Source organism: Watersipora subatra, chromosome 4, assembly GCF_963576615.1.
Source record: "Watersipora subatra chromosome 4, tzWatSuba1.1, whole genome shotgun sequence".
Taxonomy (NCBI): domain Eukaryota; kingdom Metazoa; phylum Bryozoa; class Gymnolaemata; order Cheilostomatida; family Watersiporidae; genus Watersipora; species Watersipora subatra.
The window spans coordinates 8,268,898-8,288,905 of NC_088711.1; the positions used below are offsets into that span (position 1 = coordinate 8,268,898).

Sequence of the window (20,008 nt, forward strand, 5' to 3'; positions counted from 1 at the left end):
GACAGACAGATATTTGGAGTAGAAAATATTTTTAAAAGAGCTCATTGTAGTAAGTGAAGGCGAATCATGTGAGTAATTTAGCTGAGCCTATTATTCCGGACTCGGAACTTCATTTTATACGAAAGTCGCCGTTTTCGTTCATTTGCAAAGAGATTCTCTATGGTCGTAAGCAATATTAATCCGATATGTCGTTGAACTGATTTTCTCAAATTATTTTCTTTCACAAAGCTTATGGGACGTATGAAAAACGCGAATATAATTAAAACGTGAAAAGGTTTAATAACTCCAGCATCGACGTAGGTGTAAACAAGAAGTATTTGACCATTTGGTCAGATGTTCAATTCATACATATAAAAGTAGAAAGAGCTACATGGTTATCATGGGCCTTTATCATGTCAATTCACAGTTATCTTATACGTTGACACGTTTATGAATTCTTAATTTGTACAGTCTTTCACGCTCTAGTAATTATAAAATTATCAATTGGCATAGGAACTGTATGTTTTACGCCTGCTAAATTTGTTAATTAGAATGCAAATGTTTAACGGATAAAAGAAGACTCAGGGTTCAATAAAGGGCATGCATTACTTCACAATCGTATGGGTAAATATAACATCTCTTTGAAACTAATTCTGAAGACAACGCACATTGTGAACTTCATACAAATAATGAATAGGTAAAAGAGTAGTACGCCGTATCGACATAATTGTGCAATAATTTTTTCCAAGTTCATGAAAAATTTGTGTACTCATTTGAAACTTGATTTCTCAAGCACTATCTATGCTACCAATGGTTGGGCATATACATGTATATACCATTAGATCATATAGGAGAGAATAGAATGGATTTTATGCAGGCTGTGCTGTGCTTCAGCGTTGTAGCAAGACAGATATTAATACAAGACAAGATAAATTTAATCTCCATTTTTCTGGAAGGCAAAAATATTACCTCTTGCGTGCAATAACAAGGTTTTGCAATGTGTTTTGGGCACCTATGATACACCATGTCGGAGTAATTCCAAGTTATATTGCTGAGTTATTAAATCATTAACATGTTAAATTGCTTTTAATACCTTTCGCTATAAATAGTAGGCAATCATAATTTTCAATCTATTACTCATTTGTGAAACCCCTGCTTTCTTAAACATCTCATCTGTCTGAAAGCCAGAAAATAAGAGCTTTTTGTGATCTACTTGCATTAATCATGACTTGGCATCCTCTAAATGGCACATAATAATGTTGGAAAGTCATATATAGACATCTTCATGAAATCTTTCAGATAATACACATTTAACTTTGAGTCATTAGTAGAGATGTTCTGATTGTAATATATGCACTGATATGGAGGTCAAGTATTTGGGTCAGTCCTTGCCGGTCTTTACTTAGTCGCGCAATACAAAAAATCTGGATTAGGGTTCAGATCTTAATGAAAATCAGTGATTTGGATCTATTTCCAGACATTGAATCGTTGCTTTTCTAGTTATTAGTGCTTAAATACTGTAAGGCTAAATTGTTGTCGATGGACTTCTGTCAAAGCGTCATAGCATATTTGATAGTATCACACTATCACATATCATTCACGCTAGAAACACTATAGTTTTTATACATCAATTGTTGCATGCTGTCTTTAGTATTGCATTTCTGATAGCCAAAGACACATAAAATTCTTTTGTAGAACTTCATTTAAAATGAGCTATTATTCGCCAGAGAAACAAGCTCTATCATCAATAGAAGTTATTAGATTATTAGGGTATTGCTATTGCTATTAATTTTTTTATGTAGCTATAGAATTTAAATCTATTGTGTGCTGCTGTTGGTCAATATTAGCATCTTATCTTTTTTGCTAAAGTATAAATGTCACCAAAGTTTAATTTTCTTTGAATTTCAGTTTTGTTTTTATCAAACTTGGTTGAATATTACAAAAACAGTACATTGATAAACTTTTATATGTGGCTGGGATAAGCATGTGAAGACATCCATTTTCGGGGTTGTATTTTGTTATAAACACTTACATAAAGTATTGTGTAGTCAGCTGTCGAAATGTATAGTCAGCATTGTTTGAGCACACTATTGGGGCACACAAGGGGTCAAAGGGGTCAAATCTAAATTCTGTTTTCATGTAAATTAAACTATAAAAAACTTATTGGTGTAAAGCTTATCAAATTCTTATACCACACTTCTGTGAAGGCTCTAAAATGGTTCATAGCAGATAAACATCTTAAAGTAATGGCCAAGGAGAGGTTTTTCGGTCAGCTTTTGCCGAGTCTATTAGTAAAATTACTGCAGAGTTGAGCAATCAACTCACCAGTAATAACTAGCAAACAACTATAATATAAACTTGCTTATCTACTGTGGTCACTACATGTAGTTATCTTTTAATAATATGCCAGGAATAGTCAGCAAAATTATATTTGTTTATTAATTTTCATATAACATATTTCAATATTATGCAAATAATAAATTTTTCCATGTGTAGCTTAGAGCCAGAAATAGTCAAGTTTTTCAATTTTTGTGGCTTGTTACACGAGATGTTGTAATGGTAGCAGTAAAATGAGTAGAAGACTACATTTGAGCTAAAGAAAATAAAGTTGACCAAGGGAAACAAATTTATATTTAATTGTAAAGGTTCTATTGAATCATGTTCACGTAAAACAGTTTGGTAGGGCCATGTTATTTAGTCTTCTTTTATATATAATCACCATTTTTCAGGTCATGTTAAGTATTGCTTGTAACTTACTAAAATGTACGTGAATGTTGGCAACGACCTGAAAAAAACATCAGTCATTTAATGACATATGTAACTTTGCGTGCCATCGTTTATGAAGTTCAGTAATGAATTCGCAGTTTGTCAACCATAAATGGAGTTTTTAAAGTCCACCTTACTCATATCAGTTGTGGAGTCGTACGGAAGACCAAGATTTTGACCTTTTCTGAAACTAGCAACCTAATTGCAGACACATTTGTTGTAGTGAAATGGCTGAGAATCAGCCACTGCTGGCTTCAAATGGTGAACCTCTGTCAGCGCCTCCACCGACTTACACAGAAGTCGATCTGAATAAGTCCAATGGTGAGACCAATAAAGAATGGTGTTTTTATGTTATACAAATTTTGTCATGGGGCAACTAAATGTTAGAAAGCATTTAGTTGTCCTGTTGAATTGGAATCATAAAACAGGCTACCGATCAATGACAGTGTTGAAGTGGTTGTTGAAGTGGTTGTGTAATGGTTTGCCAACAACAAGACAGTTTATGTGCTGTTAAAGAATAACCCATGATCAGTCTCGTGTCATAGGTGCCTTGTAGAGCTCCAACTATTTCTTTGAAAGGAGATCAATATTAAAAGTTGACTTGCAACAAAATTCACATTACAGTTATTTGGTATCAAAAGATTCACCATGTCTTACTCTGTTGTGTTGTAGGTGCCAAATATGTAGAAATGTGATTACAAGCTCTTAAAAGCTCAAAAACGAAAAGCCGCCGTAGATTGGAATCTCTTTATTTCGATGACGTAGCCACGAAATTTGGTTATTGTCTTGTCACGTGATGTTCTCTCGTGAATTGAAAGGTCAATAAAAAGCTCAATATAAAACTTATCGTAGCACTAGTTTATGACAAACACTTCGGGTTTTACCGAAGACCCCGTATCAAATATAGTTGCTCGCTACTTTACAGTTTTGTTTCGGTTTGGTCTAATCGACAAGTCGTAATCTAATCATGTGACCCAATACTTCGAAAATAATTTCTGCAGCACTTTTCGATTATCACAAGCGACCAACAGGCTCGTCATGATTATCAGACAATGATATGTACTCCTTCAAGCTAAGGCTAAAAAATTAAACGAATTTTTACGGTAAGTTATAAGATATCAGTGCTAAAAGTGACAGCATTACGATGACGATAAAATAGACGCGTAAGAACAATAGACATAGTTTTATTGAATGCGTGAAGTATATTCGTGAAAATATTTCGACGAATAAGGTTACATGAAAGTGTAAACAGAAACCATCTCTCACAACTACATCACATTTGAGCCGTTTTGGAAAGTGAATCCAAACTACGGCGGTCTCCTGTGGCTGCGATTTTCTGTTCGTTTTTGAGCTGTTAAGAGTTTGTAATCACCTTTCCACATATTTTGCACCTACAACACAACAGAGTAAAACGTGGTGAATCTTTTCATATTAAATAACTGTAATGTGAATTTTGTTGCGAGTCAACCTTTAAAAATGTACATAGGATATTTTCTCTTTAAAAAGTAAAAGTTTATCAAAGAACTAGGCCAATATAATTTCATCTACAGAGTTCAACGATTGACTATTCTCTGACATCATAACACATCTTGGTATGTTATTTAGCAAAGCCGCTTAGAACCTGCCTGAATGAGATAAATACTTGACATTTGTAGACAGCGACGAAAGTGTGAGACAACAGGAGTTGCCTCCACCATACACTCCTAGCAGCTTGCCTCAGATAACCCATATCAACTGCAAAGTCTGTCAGGCACACATCAGTCTTCAGGGTTCTAGCCACCTTTATGTTGTCAAGTGCACCCAGTGTAATGAAGCTACAGTAAGTAACATTTATGTAGTTGGAAATATTTCTATTGTAATGTAAGTCATCACATAATGGTCTTCAGAAACAAGTGATTTTTGCTCATATGTTCAGGCTGAGCTGTGAGAACCAGGTTTCACTTGGATACTGTATTCAAGAATCATTCAGACATGTTATTTTCTGTAATATATCTTTATAAACAATGCTTTACTATACTAACAATATGAATGTTTTTCAAAGGTAGAGAGTAAGATAAGAACAAGTATATTGATGATTTTGTCTGAAATAAATGCTGGATATCTACTCTGTTGTTTGTCTTGCATGAGCATTCGCATGCGAGTAATAATTCATAATTAATAGAACATGGGTAGTCAAAGGTATATTAGCTTGTGGCACATTTGCGCACTTCAATAGTGTATCAACCGTTCATTGGTTAACTAGCCCCTCTGTCACCAAGGCTGTTTATTCATTCACTTAATGTTCAAATAATCATGGGATTTTGTTAATCAAAATATTTTTTATGTCTGTTTTACTGTTTCAAGCTCAGGCTCCCGTTCAAGATTATACAGTGGTATTGTTAGTCTCATTCATGTAGGTGTAACAATTGTTTTAGCTGAGATAACAGCAGTGAGTAGAGTTGTAGTTCATTTATAGTGCTCAGTAATGGAAGGTGAGCAGTATCCCAACAGAAATTGCTAGACTTAGTTCATATTCTTGATTGGAAGGCTTCTAGTTCTCTTGGCATTTGCAGCCTATTAAAAATGCTCCTCCAGGAAAGAAGTACATTCGATGCCCGTGTAACTGCCTGCTCATGTGCAGTGTTGGAGCTGTCAGAATTGCGTGCCCTCGTGAGAACTGGTGAGTTATGAATCCTTCATTTTTTGCTACATCAAATGTCATGTATAATAACAAAAACTTGTGTTGTTCTCAAGGTAGAACAAAATAGGTAATTACAGCTGATAGCATTGAAAAAGTCAAGCAATTATAATTTCAATCGGCGACAGAACCTGATAGCTAAGTGCAGAATAAAGGTTCAACCAACATAGCATAGTGTAATATCAAAGGAACAGTTTCAGAAAAAACTGAATGCCTCTGTTTACCCTCCCTTACTAGTTACATATCCCTCTGTTTACCCTCCCTTACTAGCTAGATATCCCTCTGTTTACCCTCCCTTACTAGCTACATATCCCTCTGTTTGCCCTTCCTTACTAGCTACATATCTCTCTGTTTGCCCTCCCTTACCAACTACGTATCCCTCCGTTTACCCTCTCTTACTAGCTACATATCCTTCTGTTTACCCTCCTTTACTAGCTACATATCCTTCTGTTTACCCTCCCTTACTAGCTACATATCCCTCTGTTTACCCTCCCTTACTAGCTACATATCCTTCTGTTTACCCTCCCTTACTAGCTACATATCCTTCTGTTTACCCTCCTTTACTAGCTACATATCCCTCTGTTTACCCTCTCTTACTAGCTACATATCCCTCTGTTTACCCTCCCTTATTAGCTACATATCCCTCTGTTTGCCTTCCCTTGCTAGCAGCATCAGAAAACCTCCATACATGTTGGACGTTGAACGTTGTGTGCCACTACTGCTGCTTACAGTTGAAAGACGATTCACTCTACAAGAGACAGTTTCTTCTCATTAGTGTAACTTCACTGGCGTTGTTTACTAACTTGTAGCATTGTTTAACTATACAGCTTGTACTCATTGTGTTTTTATCGGCGAATAGCCATTGAGAAAGCCTGCCTCATTCCCTTCCATAGGTTACAGCATTCCAATACACTTCCAGTAGGTAATCAGAACTTGAATGAATATTACTTAGCACTTGACATCAGACTCGCTGATCTTCATTTAGTCAGCAATAAAACTTGGACAATTATTAGTTTGACAGTTTCTTTCTATGGTAATTCATTTTGAGCTCCTCATATTGTAACAAGTGGTGGAAAGGCAAAGGTAGAAATGGCATCTCGGGTCAGTGCTCCGATCTTAGTTGGTGATGGTGAAGATTACGCCAGATGTTTCTTTGTTTCATAGTATTAGCAAATCTGAGGTGATGCGAATATTCTAGTTATTTTTCTCTTTCGTTTTGAAATTCTTTCTCACTTCTTTTTGAAGAAAGTGTAAGCTTTTATTTCTTTAGGTTTTATTAGAGCATCAGGGTGCAGGGATGTAGGATTCATGATGCCATTTTCCTTGCAGTTAGCCTGTGTTTATGTTTGTAGAATTTGGACATTGATGCTAAATTATGTTGTAAAATCTTGTCATAACAAATATTAAGAAAATAGTATGGGCCACGCGAAACTTTTAATTCAGCGTATTGCTTTCCGTTAATTGTATGATCTGGAATATTTACTGGCTCCGTTCTTCTCTACATTAAATTAGCTTGTCATACTGATTTTACGTATGAACATGTGTTGCAATAGTTCATATTCGTATCAAGTTGGCAGAGTACAAAATAGAATTCATATGATAGATAGAATGCATGTGTATAGCACTGCGTTTACAGTTTATGTCTACAGCACTGCCCTAGCTATTGCTCTATGTTTACAGCACTACCCTAGCTATTGCTCTATGTTTACAGCACTACCCTAGCTATTGCTCTATGTTTACAGCACTACCCTAGCTATTGCTCTATGTTTACAGCACTACCTTAGCTATTGCTCTATGTTTACAGCACTGCCCTAGCTATTACTCTATGTTTACAGCACTACCCTAGCTATTACTCTATGTTTACAGCACTACCCTAACTATTACTCTATGTTTACAGCACTACCCTAGCTATTGCTTCATGTTTACAGCACTACCCTAGCTATTGCTCTATGTTTACAGCACTACCCTAGCTATTGCTCTATGTTTACAGCACTACCCTAGCTATTACTCTATGTTTACAGCACTACCCTAACTATTACTCTATGTTTACAGCACTACCCTAGCTATTACTCTATGTTTACAGCACTACCCTAACTATTGCTCTATGTTTACAGCACTACCCTAGCTATTGCTCTATGTTTACAGCCCTACCCTAGCTATTGCTCTATGTTTACAGCACTACCTTAGCTATTACTCTATGTTTACAGCACTACCCTAGCTATTGCTTCATGTTTACAGCACTACCCTAGCTATTGCTCTATGTTTACAGCACTACCCTAACTATTGCTCTATGTTTACAGCACTACCCTAGCTATTACTCTATGTTTACAGCACTACCCTAACTATTACTCTATGTTTACAGCACTACCCTAGCTATTGCTCTATGTTTACAGCACTACCCTAGCTATTACTCTATGTTTACAGCACTACCCTAACTATTTCTCTATGTTTACAGCACTACCCTAGCTATTGCTCTATGTTTACAGCACTACCCTAGCTATTACTCTATGTTTACAGCACTACCCTAGCTATTACTCTATGTTTACAGCACTACCCTAGCTATTGCTCTATGTTTACAGCACTACCCTAGCTATTACTCTATGTTTACAGCACTGCCCTAGCTATTGCTCTATGTTTACAGCACTACCCTAGCTATTGCTCTATGTTTACAGCACTACCCTAACTATTGCTCTATGTTTACAGCACTACCCTAGCTATTTCTCTAGGTTTACAGCACTCTTTAGACTTATTTCTCCATTTATTGCTACTTGATAACCTGCTGGTATAGCCGATAAGGAACCATAGTGATTAGGTTATCAAGATACAAGTTGCACATTGTTCTAGAAAAGAGCGCCTCTCTTATCCTTGCATTTAGCTGGCACATTCTTTTTACCTTCATGGAATTTCAGCCGACGTATGATTGGTCTGCAGCCACAAGCCACCCATTTCGGGGCAGCCTCTCACATCATAGGGCCAACAGTACGGGTTCGGTGCTTTCACTGTGAACACATATTTGTGGTAAGTGTGTCAGAGTAGGGCTATGTCTGTTTCGCATTACACAATTCCGGTATGCCTGTCACAACTAGCTTGAGTGCCTTGTTGCTGTTTAAAATTGTATATCTTTTCCCCTCTTTAGTAGATGGATGTCAAAACTTTTGTCAACTGATTTTAGTTTCTCAAACAGAATGTGAAGCACAAGCTGGCAATCTGCCCTCGGTGTGGCGTACGGTAAGTGGTTTCAGATATGCAGATAAGGTAATCGAGTATTTCATAGGAAGATGAAATTGTGATCTAGTTTTGTGAGCAACTTTTAGAACCTGCAAGTTACAAGAAGCTAAAAGATATACATCTATATATAAAGCTCGGTGTTTGTCTTTTTGTTAAACCCTGTGTCCAGTTATATCAATTAAAACCTAGCAATGAAAAATCTGCGAATCACTAGATTTCATCTCGGGACCTTCAGATCTAGAGGAGGCAAACTTAACTATTAAGCTACACGGAATACAATGGATTCATTGGGCAAATAGTCATTACATTGGTTAAGATACTCACGCTTTAGCTGGCTTGGGGTTAATAAATAACACTTTTGACAGTGACGCGCAACAATTATTAAGCCGGCCCAAAATGCGGGTACTGTTTTAGTAGAGATTTTAGTACAGACGGTCCCCTACTTACGAACGAGTTACGTTCCGAACGATTGTTCGTAAGGTGAATTTGTTCGTAAGCTGTTTCAGTGCTACATTTTGTATTATAATTTATGTTCAAGGCCTATATAAGTATATTGAAGGTTTATATAAGTATGTTTAAGGCTTGTATAAGTAACCTGTATTGGTTTGCACTGAACAAAAAGATTAGTAAAATGGAGAGAATATTGTGGTGGACGCTGGGCCATGACACTGCATTTCTTATTTATTGTAGGTCTTGTCCTTTTTTATTATATCGTTGTTTTAATCGTTATGCTATCACTTATCGTTGTTGTCTTATTTTGTATGTGTTGTCCTTTTATTATATAGTTGTTTCACTCGTTATGCTATTGTTATATCTGATATCCCGTCATAACACTATCACTTATCGGCACTTATATTGTTGTCATAGCAACGCGCTAGCGGTCCTATTTATTCACCTTGTTAGCCGGTGTTCTTACCGTTTGCCGTTAGCCGGTACGGTTGATATTATTGTATATAAAGGAGCGCGCTCATTTAGTTGAGCAGAGCAGATAGCCGTATGCTCCTCGGCTAGTGAAATTTCCTTCGCTAATAAAAAACTGAATGAAATACACGCACTCTCTTCTCTTTATTTATTAGTCTAGATCGTGCCAAGTAAAGGCCGGTAAATTCCTTTACAATACATACAGTAAAAATAAAAAAGTTCTTTGCGCACTGGAGATACGTTCACACACTTATGCACTGCAACGAACTGGGCAGAGGAAGGTGGATGCTGGGTGGTGCTTCTGAGTAGTGCCTCTTTCTGCCCCTACTACGTCGGTAATACCGTCGGTATTAGCGGCGGACATACGCGCAGACCTATTCATATGTACCGTTGTTTGTAACTCGAATGTTCATAACTCGAATGTTCGTAACTCGAATGTTCGTAAGTAGGAGACCGTCTGTAAAGATCTAGCTTTTTAGATAAGTTACTCAAAAACATTAGGTAATTATTCTATTACTTGGGCATTCGGCTAGTATATATATATTTAAAGGTTGATTTGCAACCAAATTCACATTACCGTCATTTGGTATCAAAAGATTCACCATGTTTTACTCTCCTGTGTTGTAGGTGCAAAATATGTGAAAATGTGATTCTTGAAAGCTCAAAAATGAACAGTTAATTGCTGCCATCACGAAACCCCCGTAGATCGCAATCAGTTTATTTCTCTGACGTAGTCATTCTATTTGGTTATTGTTTTGACTCGCGAATTAAAAGGCTCAATACAAAACTTCTCTTAGCACTAGTTTATGACAAACACTTCGGGTTTTACCGAAGAGCCCGTAGCAAGTATAAATGCTCGCTACTTTACAGTTTTGTTTTGGCTTGATCTAATTGTCTAGTCGTAATCTGATCATGTGACCCAATACTTCGTGCCAAACAGCGCGAATAATTTCTGCAGCATTTTTCAATATCACAGGTGACCAACAGGCTTGTCATGTTTATCAGACAATGATATAGACTCCTTCGAGCTAAGGTTAAAAAATTAAACGGCATTTTACGGTATGTCATAAGATATCAGTGCTAAAAGTGACAGCATTACAAGGATGATGAAATAGACGCGTAAGAACAATAGACATGGTGTTATTGAATACGTGAAGTATATTTGTGAAGATATTTCGATGAATGAGATTGCGTGAAAGTGTAAACAGAAGCCATCTCGTTCATCTACATCCCATTTGAGCCCGTTTTGGAAAGAGATTCTAATCTATGGCGGTTTTGTGATGGCAGCGATTAACTGTTCGTTTTTGAGTTTTTAAGAGCTTGTAATCACATTTCCACATATTTGGCACTTACAACACAGCAGAGTAAGACATGGTGAATCTTTTGATACCAAATAACTGTAGCGTAAATTTTGTTGCAAGTAAACCATTAAGATGATATTTATAGTTATGACAACACTGTTTCATAAGTGTCTAGTGGCAGACTGCACTCATAAACCTCTTGCATCTGCTGTGCGGTTTATCACTAGACTCACATAAAGCAGCGCTGTCACAACAATAAGCATTCTAATTTATATTTAGAAATCATAATTAGATTATATTCTGCTTACAATTCTTCTAGTATCGAGTTCTCTACCTAACTCCACTCTAAAACCATTTATATATGGTGTATAATAAAGTATGTATGTATAATATAGGTATATATATATGTATAATATTCTATATGCATACATTAGTTCGAGGAAATGTTTTCATTTGAGATTTTAGCTGTAGATCTATGCTGCAAATTTGTTTATATATGCTATCTGCAGCTCATCTGTTTTTATATATGCTATCTGCAGCTCATCTGTTTATATATGCTATCTGCAGCTCATCTGTTGGTCGAGAGTTTATCAAACGGAAAACTCTTCTCTTTGGATTAATTGGCATCTTTTTCCTGTTGCTTGGAGTCATCACAACGGTAAGATTCATATGCGACAAATGCTACTTTGTCTGATTATAAAAAATGGCTACAGGTGACCATTTTTAAAAATTGTACTTTTTAACTCACTATATCATACGCAATGTTGCAGGTGGTGGCCATGGAGACTAATAATGGAGTAGGCGTGTACATTATCTGGATAGGTGAGACCATTTATTCTCAGGACAACCCACTCCTGTCTGTCTATACTGCCCGCCCATATTTTACTTTATTGCCCACATTTCACTTTATTGCCCATTTCCCTTTCTCTATATTGTCAACCATATCTCCCTATTCTGCCTTTTTCACCCACAGTTTTTATACTCCTGATATGTATATGTGCAGTGCGCTCCCGGGTTAAGATGTCCCTGTTGAGCGATTTTGTGCGTCTTACAATATGGAACACGATGCTTTTTCGTCCCCGCCACACAATATCAATAAAAATTTATCTCAAAATTAAAATTTGGTAGTCTGATTACGACGAAATAATGAAAATACCAGTATGCTATTCGCCAAAATTTCCTCCCACAGGCGTTATTCGCTGTAGGTTATAGTAAAAACGAAACCGAAAGCGGAGAAATAATAAAATTTTAGCCTATGACAAAGTGGAAGTTTAGTAAAATACATACTAAAACTTAGCTTCAAGCATGTGTTTAGTAAGCTAAGTTCATTTAAGTTAAATTCAGCGTTTATGTTATATGTCTCTCGAAGGTAAGAACTCCCCATGGTATGTACCGCACAAAGTATATTGTAATGTTACATTTTATTGCAGATCATAATCACTAAATATACTAAAGTTATGTAAGTAACTATAGTTACTAGTGTTAACATACTATTTTGTTACTAATTTTTAATATGTACAGTACGTATATAAAATTTTGATGATTTTTACCAGAGGTGTTTGCATAAGATAATTGCTATGGGTTTTTATACACCTCTATATGACATTTTGGCCTTGCAATGCCAACACCGGAAAAAATTAATATTGTACTGCGGGTCCACTGTATATACAGCAATGGACCTCGCCGTAGATACAGCAGTGGATATATATATGTATATATCAGGAGTAACAATATACGTAGGTGGGTGTGCGTACATGAGTATGCCTGCGTGGGTGTGTTGCTCCCTTTTTCTACCCGCGCTTTACTGTTGCTGTATAACTAAGGGTGAATTGTCCAAGCACATTTAGGCGATTCACCAGCGAGCAGTAACGAGAGCAAACGACTAAAAAAATTCTGTGTAACCCGTTTTGTTGGAGAATAAATAAATATATCTAAATATGGCGCCTTCTAGGTAACGACATGAACAACTTCTGCTTTTGTTAGGCCTATGTCACTTTTACGAATTGCACACTAGTAGTTTTTAATGTAATAAATAATAATTACTTACCATTCACAAAATGCTCAATTTGCGCAACAATTGACTCCCAAATGTTGTGGTTTTCAACTGGGTACTTTTGTAATTCTAGTGTGTTACATCGTATAGGACTGGACATGCTGCTATTAAATCTATGAACAATTTAGCGTTTATTGTTGATGATGTTTCAATCATAACAAAATAGCAAAATTTTGTTATTGTAAGTTGGTAAACATTGACATGAGGAAGTTAGCAACCAGAACAGTGAATTCTGAGGAAAAACAACCAATCAAAATGTACCTTGATGCATTTGTGAAATAAAGTTCTGATTGAGCGAGTCAAGCGTTATGGCGCAACAACAACTCGCCCAGCGCAGATTGGCACCCCGCGGTCCGATATCACACTACACATTGCCTAGTGTGCTTGCGCCTTAATAATAATTCTATGAGGTGTTCATCTTACTTTTGTTAGTTATAAAACATCAGTGATTAGAGTATTCCTTTGGCATTTGGCTGTTTCACTATCTTTTTATGCGGTTCAATTGCTTCTATGATTGCTTACGTGAAAAGTTGCTTGATCGTCTAAGAAAAGAATAGCAAATACTGTTACTAACTTTGAGGTTATTGTCCAGGTGCGTACATTGTCGGACTGTTGAACATTTTGAGGGCCATCCTGTTTTGCCGAGTGAATGTTAGCGAGCCGCTGGACTGATGGAGCTCAGGCCATAGATGGATCACCTTGGCAACCACTGACTTTTTGCCAGCACTTTTTTATTAAATATTTTATTTGGTTGCTCTGTTTCATGCACTATGTTTCCAACTTCAATGTTTTATATGCTTAACTTTTAATCATTTGTTCAAAGTTATATTTTGTCATAATGAAATCATCACTTGAGAAAATTGATCAGCATAATGTGACATAGGCTATCTGTTCTCTACCACAGAGAATTTTTATTATATATTTTTAATAATTTTGGACGAATCATTTCATAGCATATTGTTCAATATTATATGCTACCACTATTTTACTTTGTGTAACAGGTATAGACTGATATACGACTACCAACATTTTAGTATCTAGTCATTTTGGCTAGTTCAATAATCACTGTTACAATAGTGGGTGTAATTGACAAAATACAAGAAAATATACAAAAAAAATTTCTGACTATTATACGCATTGCTTTTTGTGATTTGTTAATAAGTTTGTGTGCTTATCTTTGTGCATTCAAATTTAACCGAAATTCTTTGATGTAACGAGCAAGTTACAAGTATTTTGATTATGCACTCCGCAGAGTTAGTTAATACTTTTTAATGAGTAGTATGCCTTGTGCACCAACATCATTCAGGAATTTAGAGGTATGTACATGTAATAGCTGTATGTACATGTAATAGCTGTATGTACATGTATTAGGTTGTAGGTCCAAGTACAGCCATGTACATGTATCTTTATCTGATGAAACACAAGGCAGATAAACATTGATGACCCTCAAACCATGAGTTGTGGTCTGACAGGCTTCCAACGTGGTCAAAAAGGCAATATTGAAGATGAAAAGGCCACAAATAAAATTTGCATTTTGTATTTGACATTAGTTTTAGTGTACAACAGCAAGGCTAACCAAGTGTTCCCACTAAATTTCAATGCATTATGCCAATTGTTATCAGACGAGCTGATCTTAACTTCATAAATAAGTTACAAGTACTTGTAAGTCATCAAAAGCGATGTGTGTTACCTTCTCTTAACTTACAATTCAAGGACACAACTCCAAAATGTCAGACAAGTTACCGGTATTCATATTGCTGGTATAATATACCAGCAATATGAATACTGGTAACTGATATATAAAGCATATATATATCAATATCATAATACATATTATGTATTATGATATTGATATATATATGCTGCATATATATGATATTGCTGGATAAATCTTGGCATAGTTGTACTTTCCATTATGGTAACTGTGATATTCTCTATGTTTATATTGACGTACTCTTTGGTTGCCTGCTTTACTTTGTGTTTTGATATTATGCAATCACAACTTGCATATGTGTAACCAACACAGTACAATTGTATCCTAACTTACTGGTAAAACAATAATGATATGAATTTAATGATTGATAACAGACGGCTGACTTTCCTGTATATGCAAGCTACTAACAATATAGGTTCTTACTATCTGATTGGTCGGTATCTTATGGAGCTATCTGTCTCTTATGCAGTTAATAGGGGTACACATGACCAGTGTGTTATAAAACCAGCATTCTTGTAAAAGTGTGCATAACCGATGAGACACAGTACATATATACAAGTATTATTTAGTAAAAAATAGCTGATTAAGCTACAAAAAATATGTATAAAAAAATATTGATTACATTAAGCGATTGCTATACAGGCTAAGACAATACAAACAAAACTGATTCTCATTTGTATATTAGCATAATATATGTAGTACAAAATGAGTGACTAAACTTTTTGAAAATAACCCTACACATAATTAGTTCTTTTTTAAAAAATCATTAGTTTTGGTCATACAACACAGTGTCTGTCAACTTTCAGAAAAATTTATCGAGTTGCAGTCATTTATTGGTAACAAGTTTAATGATAACCATGTTTGATATGCTATTTGCACCTAAATAACATTTCAGTTTTGAGCTTCAGGTCTATGAAGCTGGTGTTGAGTTACTTGCTGCCATACTTTGTTGTGCACAATAATACCTTTTACCATTAGAAAGCAGAGTTCATAGCAGTGATTAGCTTAGCAATTGCATTTATAATATTTGTTGCTTGATTGATCACAAAGAATAAAACAAAATACATTAACAAGTTATCATATCATAATCACAACTTCCAATACCAGAAGCCTAAAGATTGTGTGTAACAAGTGTTTTATCTTAAGTCACGTGAACACGTGTAGTATTTTTGTAAATCTCACCTGATGAAGACATGAATGCATGGAGCACTTTAGCTAAGCCATCATTTTTTTCTTGAGCTTGACTGATATATAAAAAACTTGGTGTATAAAAAAATTCAAAGGATACTTACTATCAAATTTCCAAAGATTTTGTTCCTAAAATAATACTTTGCTGGCATAATGCAAAAACACTGGCATACAATATACATTCATGGATCAACACCAGCAAGCAGTCCACATATGTTAGCACATGGATTTACAATATTCTGTTCTTATTGGATTGCTACAATAGAAGAACTGTTCTTATTGAATTGCTACAATAGAAGAGCTGTTCTTATTGGATTGCTCTAAACAATTAACTCTTTTTTTACTTATGGTAGAGAAGAGAAGTTAATGAAGTAGCAACACTCAGTTTACTTTACTTTGAAACTATTTGCAAAATTTTTAGTGTATAGATGATGATTGATTTCAGTAATAATAACGGGTTGGACAATAAAAATTGTATCAAAAGTGAAAGCTGAAATTTACATCTTCTGGTCATAAGTCTAATTTAAACCGTCATCAAGAGCTCATTGATTGACCATTGCATACGATTAACTGTTACAAGTATAACTAGCCAAACAACTAATTTTTTATTGTTTTGTAATTAGAATTTTTAAACAATTTGCAATCAGCAGCACTTTGTGATTGGTTGATTTAAACAATTGTTGGCTAGCAAAATTACATGCGCTCTTGTGTGATAAATACTGCTACAATTATTATGTTGAGTTAGTCTTTTGCTCTCATAAGAAAGATATGATTTATAACCTTGTATAAATTATATAGGCTTATAAATATATATGTATATAATATATACATGTATATTATATTTTATAGCTTCTAAATTAAAAACTATAAAATATAAAATAAAGCTTATTTACTGAAGAAGCTTGTCTAATGCTTCAGCATTTTAAAAGAGTAATATTGCTCTAGTCAATCGTAGCAAAAACTATAGACCTGAATAAAGACATTATCCTAACAAGTATCCTAACAAGTGTTCTAACAACTAACTAATATTATTCTTATTGTTTCACAAGAATCGTTGTGTTTAGTGCATTCTGTTGGCTGCAGCAGTGTATAACAATTGGTTTCAGCTCCTTTCTGTTGGATCCAGCAAGTTGTATTTCAGATAGTGTTGGGTTCAACACACCCTGTTGGCTTCAGGCTTCAACAGTGTTTGACAAGTTGGTTTCAACCATAGAGTTATCTCCCCCTAGAGTGATAACTGTGCATTCAACAACACGAGCGTTTCCGGTGCCATCAAGGAGCGTTTAGGCCACGCCCATTTTTTGTGCTAGTCGCTCGTAGTGATTGACAAGAACAATAACATCAGCCGTGAGAATGATCATGAATTTGCACAGTTAAGATAGTAATTATTGCTCATATTAAAGAGATGATGATTATAGTTTATTACTCTAATATATGCTTATCATTTAAAGCAATTCAATACTTACATAACTTGCACAGACACTGCATAGACAGTGTTAAGTGAGTTAATGAAATCAGTAGATAGATACTCAGATACTGCATCCCAATACATATACATGTATATATATATATTACTGGTGTTTATAAATTATCAGTCGTTATCAGTCAGAGATTCATCTAAAATCACAGCCAGTTTTATCCAAACAGACTCGCATATTAATAATAATAATCTTTATACAAAATAGATTTACTGCCACGTAACTTTCATGATTATGGATTATATTTTTTCCAACTAATATTTGTTGAGCAGGATGACTCCGACAAGTAACATAAATGAATACTTTTGTCATGCGTTTAATTGGTCATGGTATGATGGCTACTGCAATAGTGATTTTGCAAACCTTTATCAGCAAAGCAGTCATGTTCTGATGCTATAGAGGGAGATGGGTCAATAAAGCTAGCTGTTGCGGAGTCTTCTACTGTCTCATCACCAGAGCTCGAGAGTGGTCTCTTTTTCCTTGGTTGATATTTCTTCGGCTAAGGACATAAACATTGTATTAAACTAATACTATGTAGTTTGCGTCTTGGGCGATCAATATTGAAAATTATGTTAATAATTCCGTGATAATTCATGGGTCTCCATCTGGTATGGATACACTACAAGAATACCAAAGATCTAAGCCAAACCGAGTGCATACATAAAAGCATTTATAAAGAATCAAGAAGCTTTACATGCACAGTCTATTTTGGATGATAACACTGTTCGTAACAAACTTACCTGCATGTGTTCTGGGAAGTTGAAGATAGTAGGAACAGCAGTTGGAAACAATCTTGATTGTTTTGGAGGACCTGTGTAGTCAGCATCTGTGAAATGATCTGAGCACAGTTTGGTTGACGGAGTAAGTTTTAAATTTACTCTCTTGGTTGCAAGAACCCATCTATTTGCCATCTTCTCATTCTTCAGCGGGAATCTGTATACATTATAAAAAATTAACTGAATAGTGAATGAGTGACAAATAAAGGAGGGTCAGTCGCATTAGGTCATAGATAACACAAACTAACAGTAATCAACTCCAGTGGCTGGTAGTGGAAGGACACAGACAAAGGGTAGTGAGGGTTCAGAATCAAACAAGTAACTGACTTGCTTGCATACCTACTACACCATAACAATGATTGATAGAACAAGGGACATGATTCAAATCAATCATCTCTCTAGGTACACCTTTGATCATTCATTTCAGTTGTTGATACAGCTAAATCAAGCCTTTTTAATTTCAACTACTGATGATATTATTGTGTGAATATAAAATATACCGGAAAATATGAATGAGTAACTTGACAAAACTAAACTACAACGACTCACCCATGGAACTTTTTGTCTGGTGTCTTGCTACTAGAATTGGAGCAGCCAAAGGCTGCACAAAAACTACCATTTGGCATACTGTTAATGTGATGATCACAGTCATAGAATAAGCAAAGCAAACGTAGAAGAAATAGCAGTACTAAAGAACAGGCCCGTCTTCTCTGGAACGGCTGGGCGGCTGAGCCGCCCCAACTTTTCAGTGATTGTCGGCGGCTATGTACTAAGAATTACGTTCTAAGCTCATTCACTTGGGATTTCCAAGTTGGAAATTCCAAGACCGGTTGGAAATTCCAATAACTAATCTATTAGCTACTAGCATTCTACTACTAATGTCTCCGTGGTGATTTCGCCAAATGAGTGATCTTGTAAGACTTTGTTAAGACTTATAAACTGAACTTTATTGCTTTTAATTGGGGTGAAAGGGTGTGAAGACCCCAAACTTGCATTTTCCCTAATTTCCAGGCTCACTAATCTAGTATTGGTTTTGACTGCCAGTAATGTAGTGAGTGAGAGATCCTTTTCTGCATTGAAGCGAATCAAAACATCAACGACGAGCACCATGGAGCAGGCTCGGCTAAATAATCTTCTAATATTTTACATATATAAAGATGTTGAAAGAGATACAGAATCAGTTATGAAATATTTGTGTCATCGAAACATTGACAGAACTAGAGCTATTGCAATAAATAAGTAATAGCTCTTGTTCTGTCAATGTCCCTTACAGAAATCTGTAGTGTCATGAGTTTTATATTGGTCGTTGAATAAAAAAAACGTTTTGCCTACTATGAACCATAAACAATATACTTATATAGATTTTGATACTTACAATTGATTGCCTTTATGCATACTTTGAGGGTTGTTGATGCTTAAAAGGTCTAAAGCTTCGGGGCGCTGCCCCGAACCCCATTGGGGGCCGCCACCGACCCCCAAACTCCCAGGTGTTCATAACAAGTTGCCTAACATTTACAGTTCCAATTTGCAACCAGGGAATAGAGTTTAAAAGTTAGAATGGTAAATGTTGTATACAGTATGTTATAATATGTAAAAATAAATTTTCTGTCCAAAGACTTCTTTATTACTCGGGCAACGCCGGGTAGTACAGCTCATGGTTGATAGCAGTCAATTAGCTTTCCATCAAACTAATGTAATACAACCCCAGTATGACCATCTATCTTATCTATGAGTAACTGATTGCATTAACTCACTTACTTAACACTGTCTATTCAGTGTCTTTGCAAGTTATGTAAGTATTGAATGGCTTTAAATGATAAGCATATATTGGAGTAATAAACTATAATCATCATCTCTTTAATATGAGCAATAATTACTATCTTAACTGTGCAAATTCATGATCATTCTCATGGCTGATGTTATTGTT

At 35.6% G+C, this 20,008-nt stretch overlaps 2 protein-coding genes across 2 annotated transcripts; one reads left to right on the top strand and one right to left on the bottom strand.

Annotated features, from left to right (window-relative positions):
- The first annotated feature begins 94 nt into the window (after nucleotides 1-94).
- On the top strand, nucleotides 95-14,056 carry LOC137393648 (type 2 phosphatidylinositol 4,5-bisphosphate 4-phosphatase-like). The gene is made up of 9 exons (XM_068080288.1): nucleotides 95-165; nucleotides 2,969-3,066; nucleotides 4,401-4,564; nucleotides 5,298-5,404; nucleotides 8,332-8,440; nucleotides 8,595-8,650; nucleotides 11,440-11,530; nucleotides 11,643-11,694; nucleotides 13,518-14,056. The coding sequence occupies exons 2-9, from the start codon at nucleotides 2,973-2,975 to the stop codon at nucleotides 13,595-13,597; spliced, it is 753 nt and encodes a 250-aa protein (XP_067936389.1). The 5' UTR covers nucleotides 95-165; nucleotides 2,969-2,972; the 3' UTR covers nucleotides 13,598-14,056.
- Nucleotides 14,057-17,418: 3,362 nt separating this feature from the next.
- Nucleotides 17,419-18,707, bottom strand: LOC137393879 (THAP domain-containing protein 1-like). Its single transcript, XM_068080592.1, has 4 exons — nucleotides 18,631-18,707; nucleotides 18,046-18,238; nucleotides 17,669-17,804; nucleotides 17,419-17,444 (listed from the first exon to the last, which is right to left on the bottom strand). The coding sequence occupies exons 1-4, from the start codon at nucleotides 18,705-18,707 to the stop codon at nucleotides 17,419-17,421; spliced, it is 432 nt and encodes a 143-aa protein (XP_067936693.1).
- Nucleotides 18,708-20,008: the final 1,301 nt, after the last annotated feature.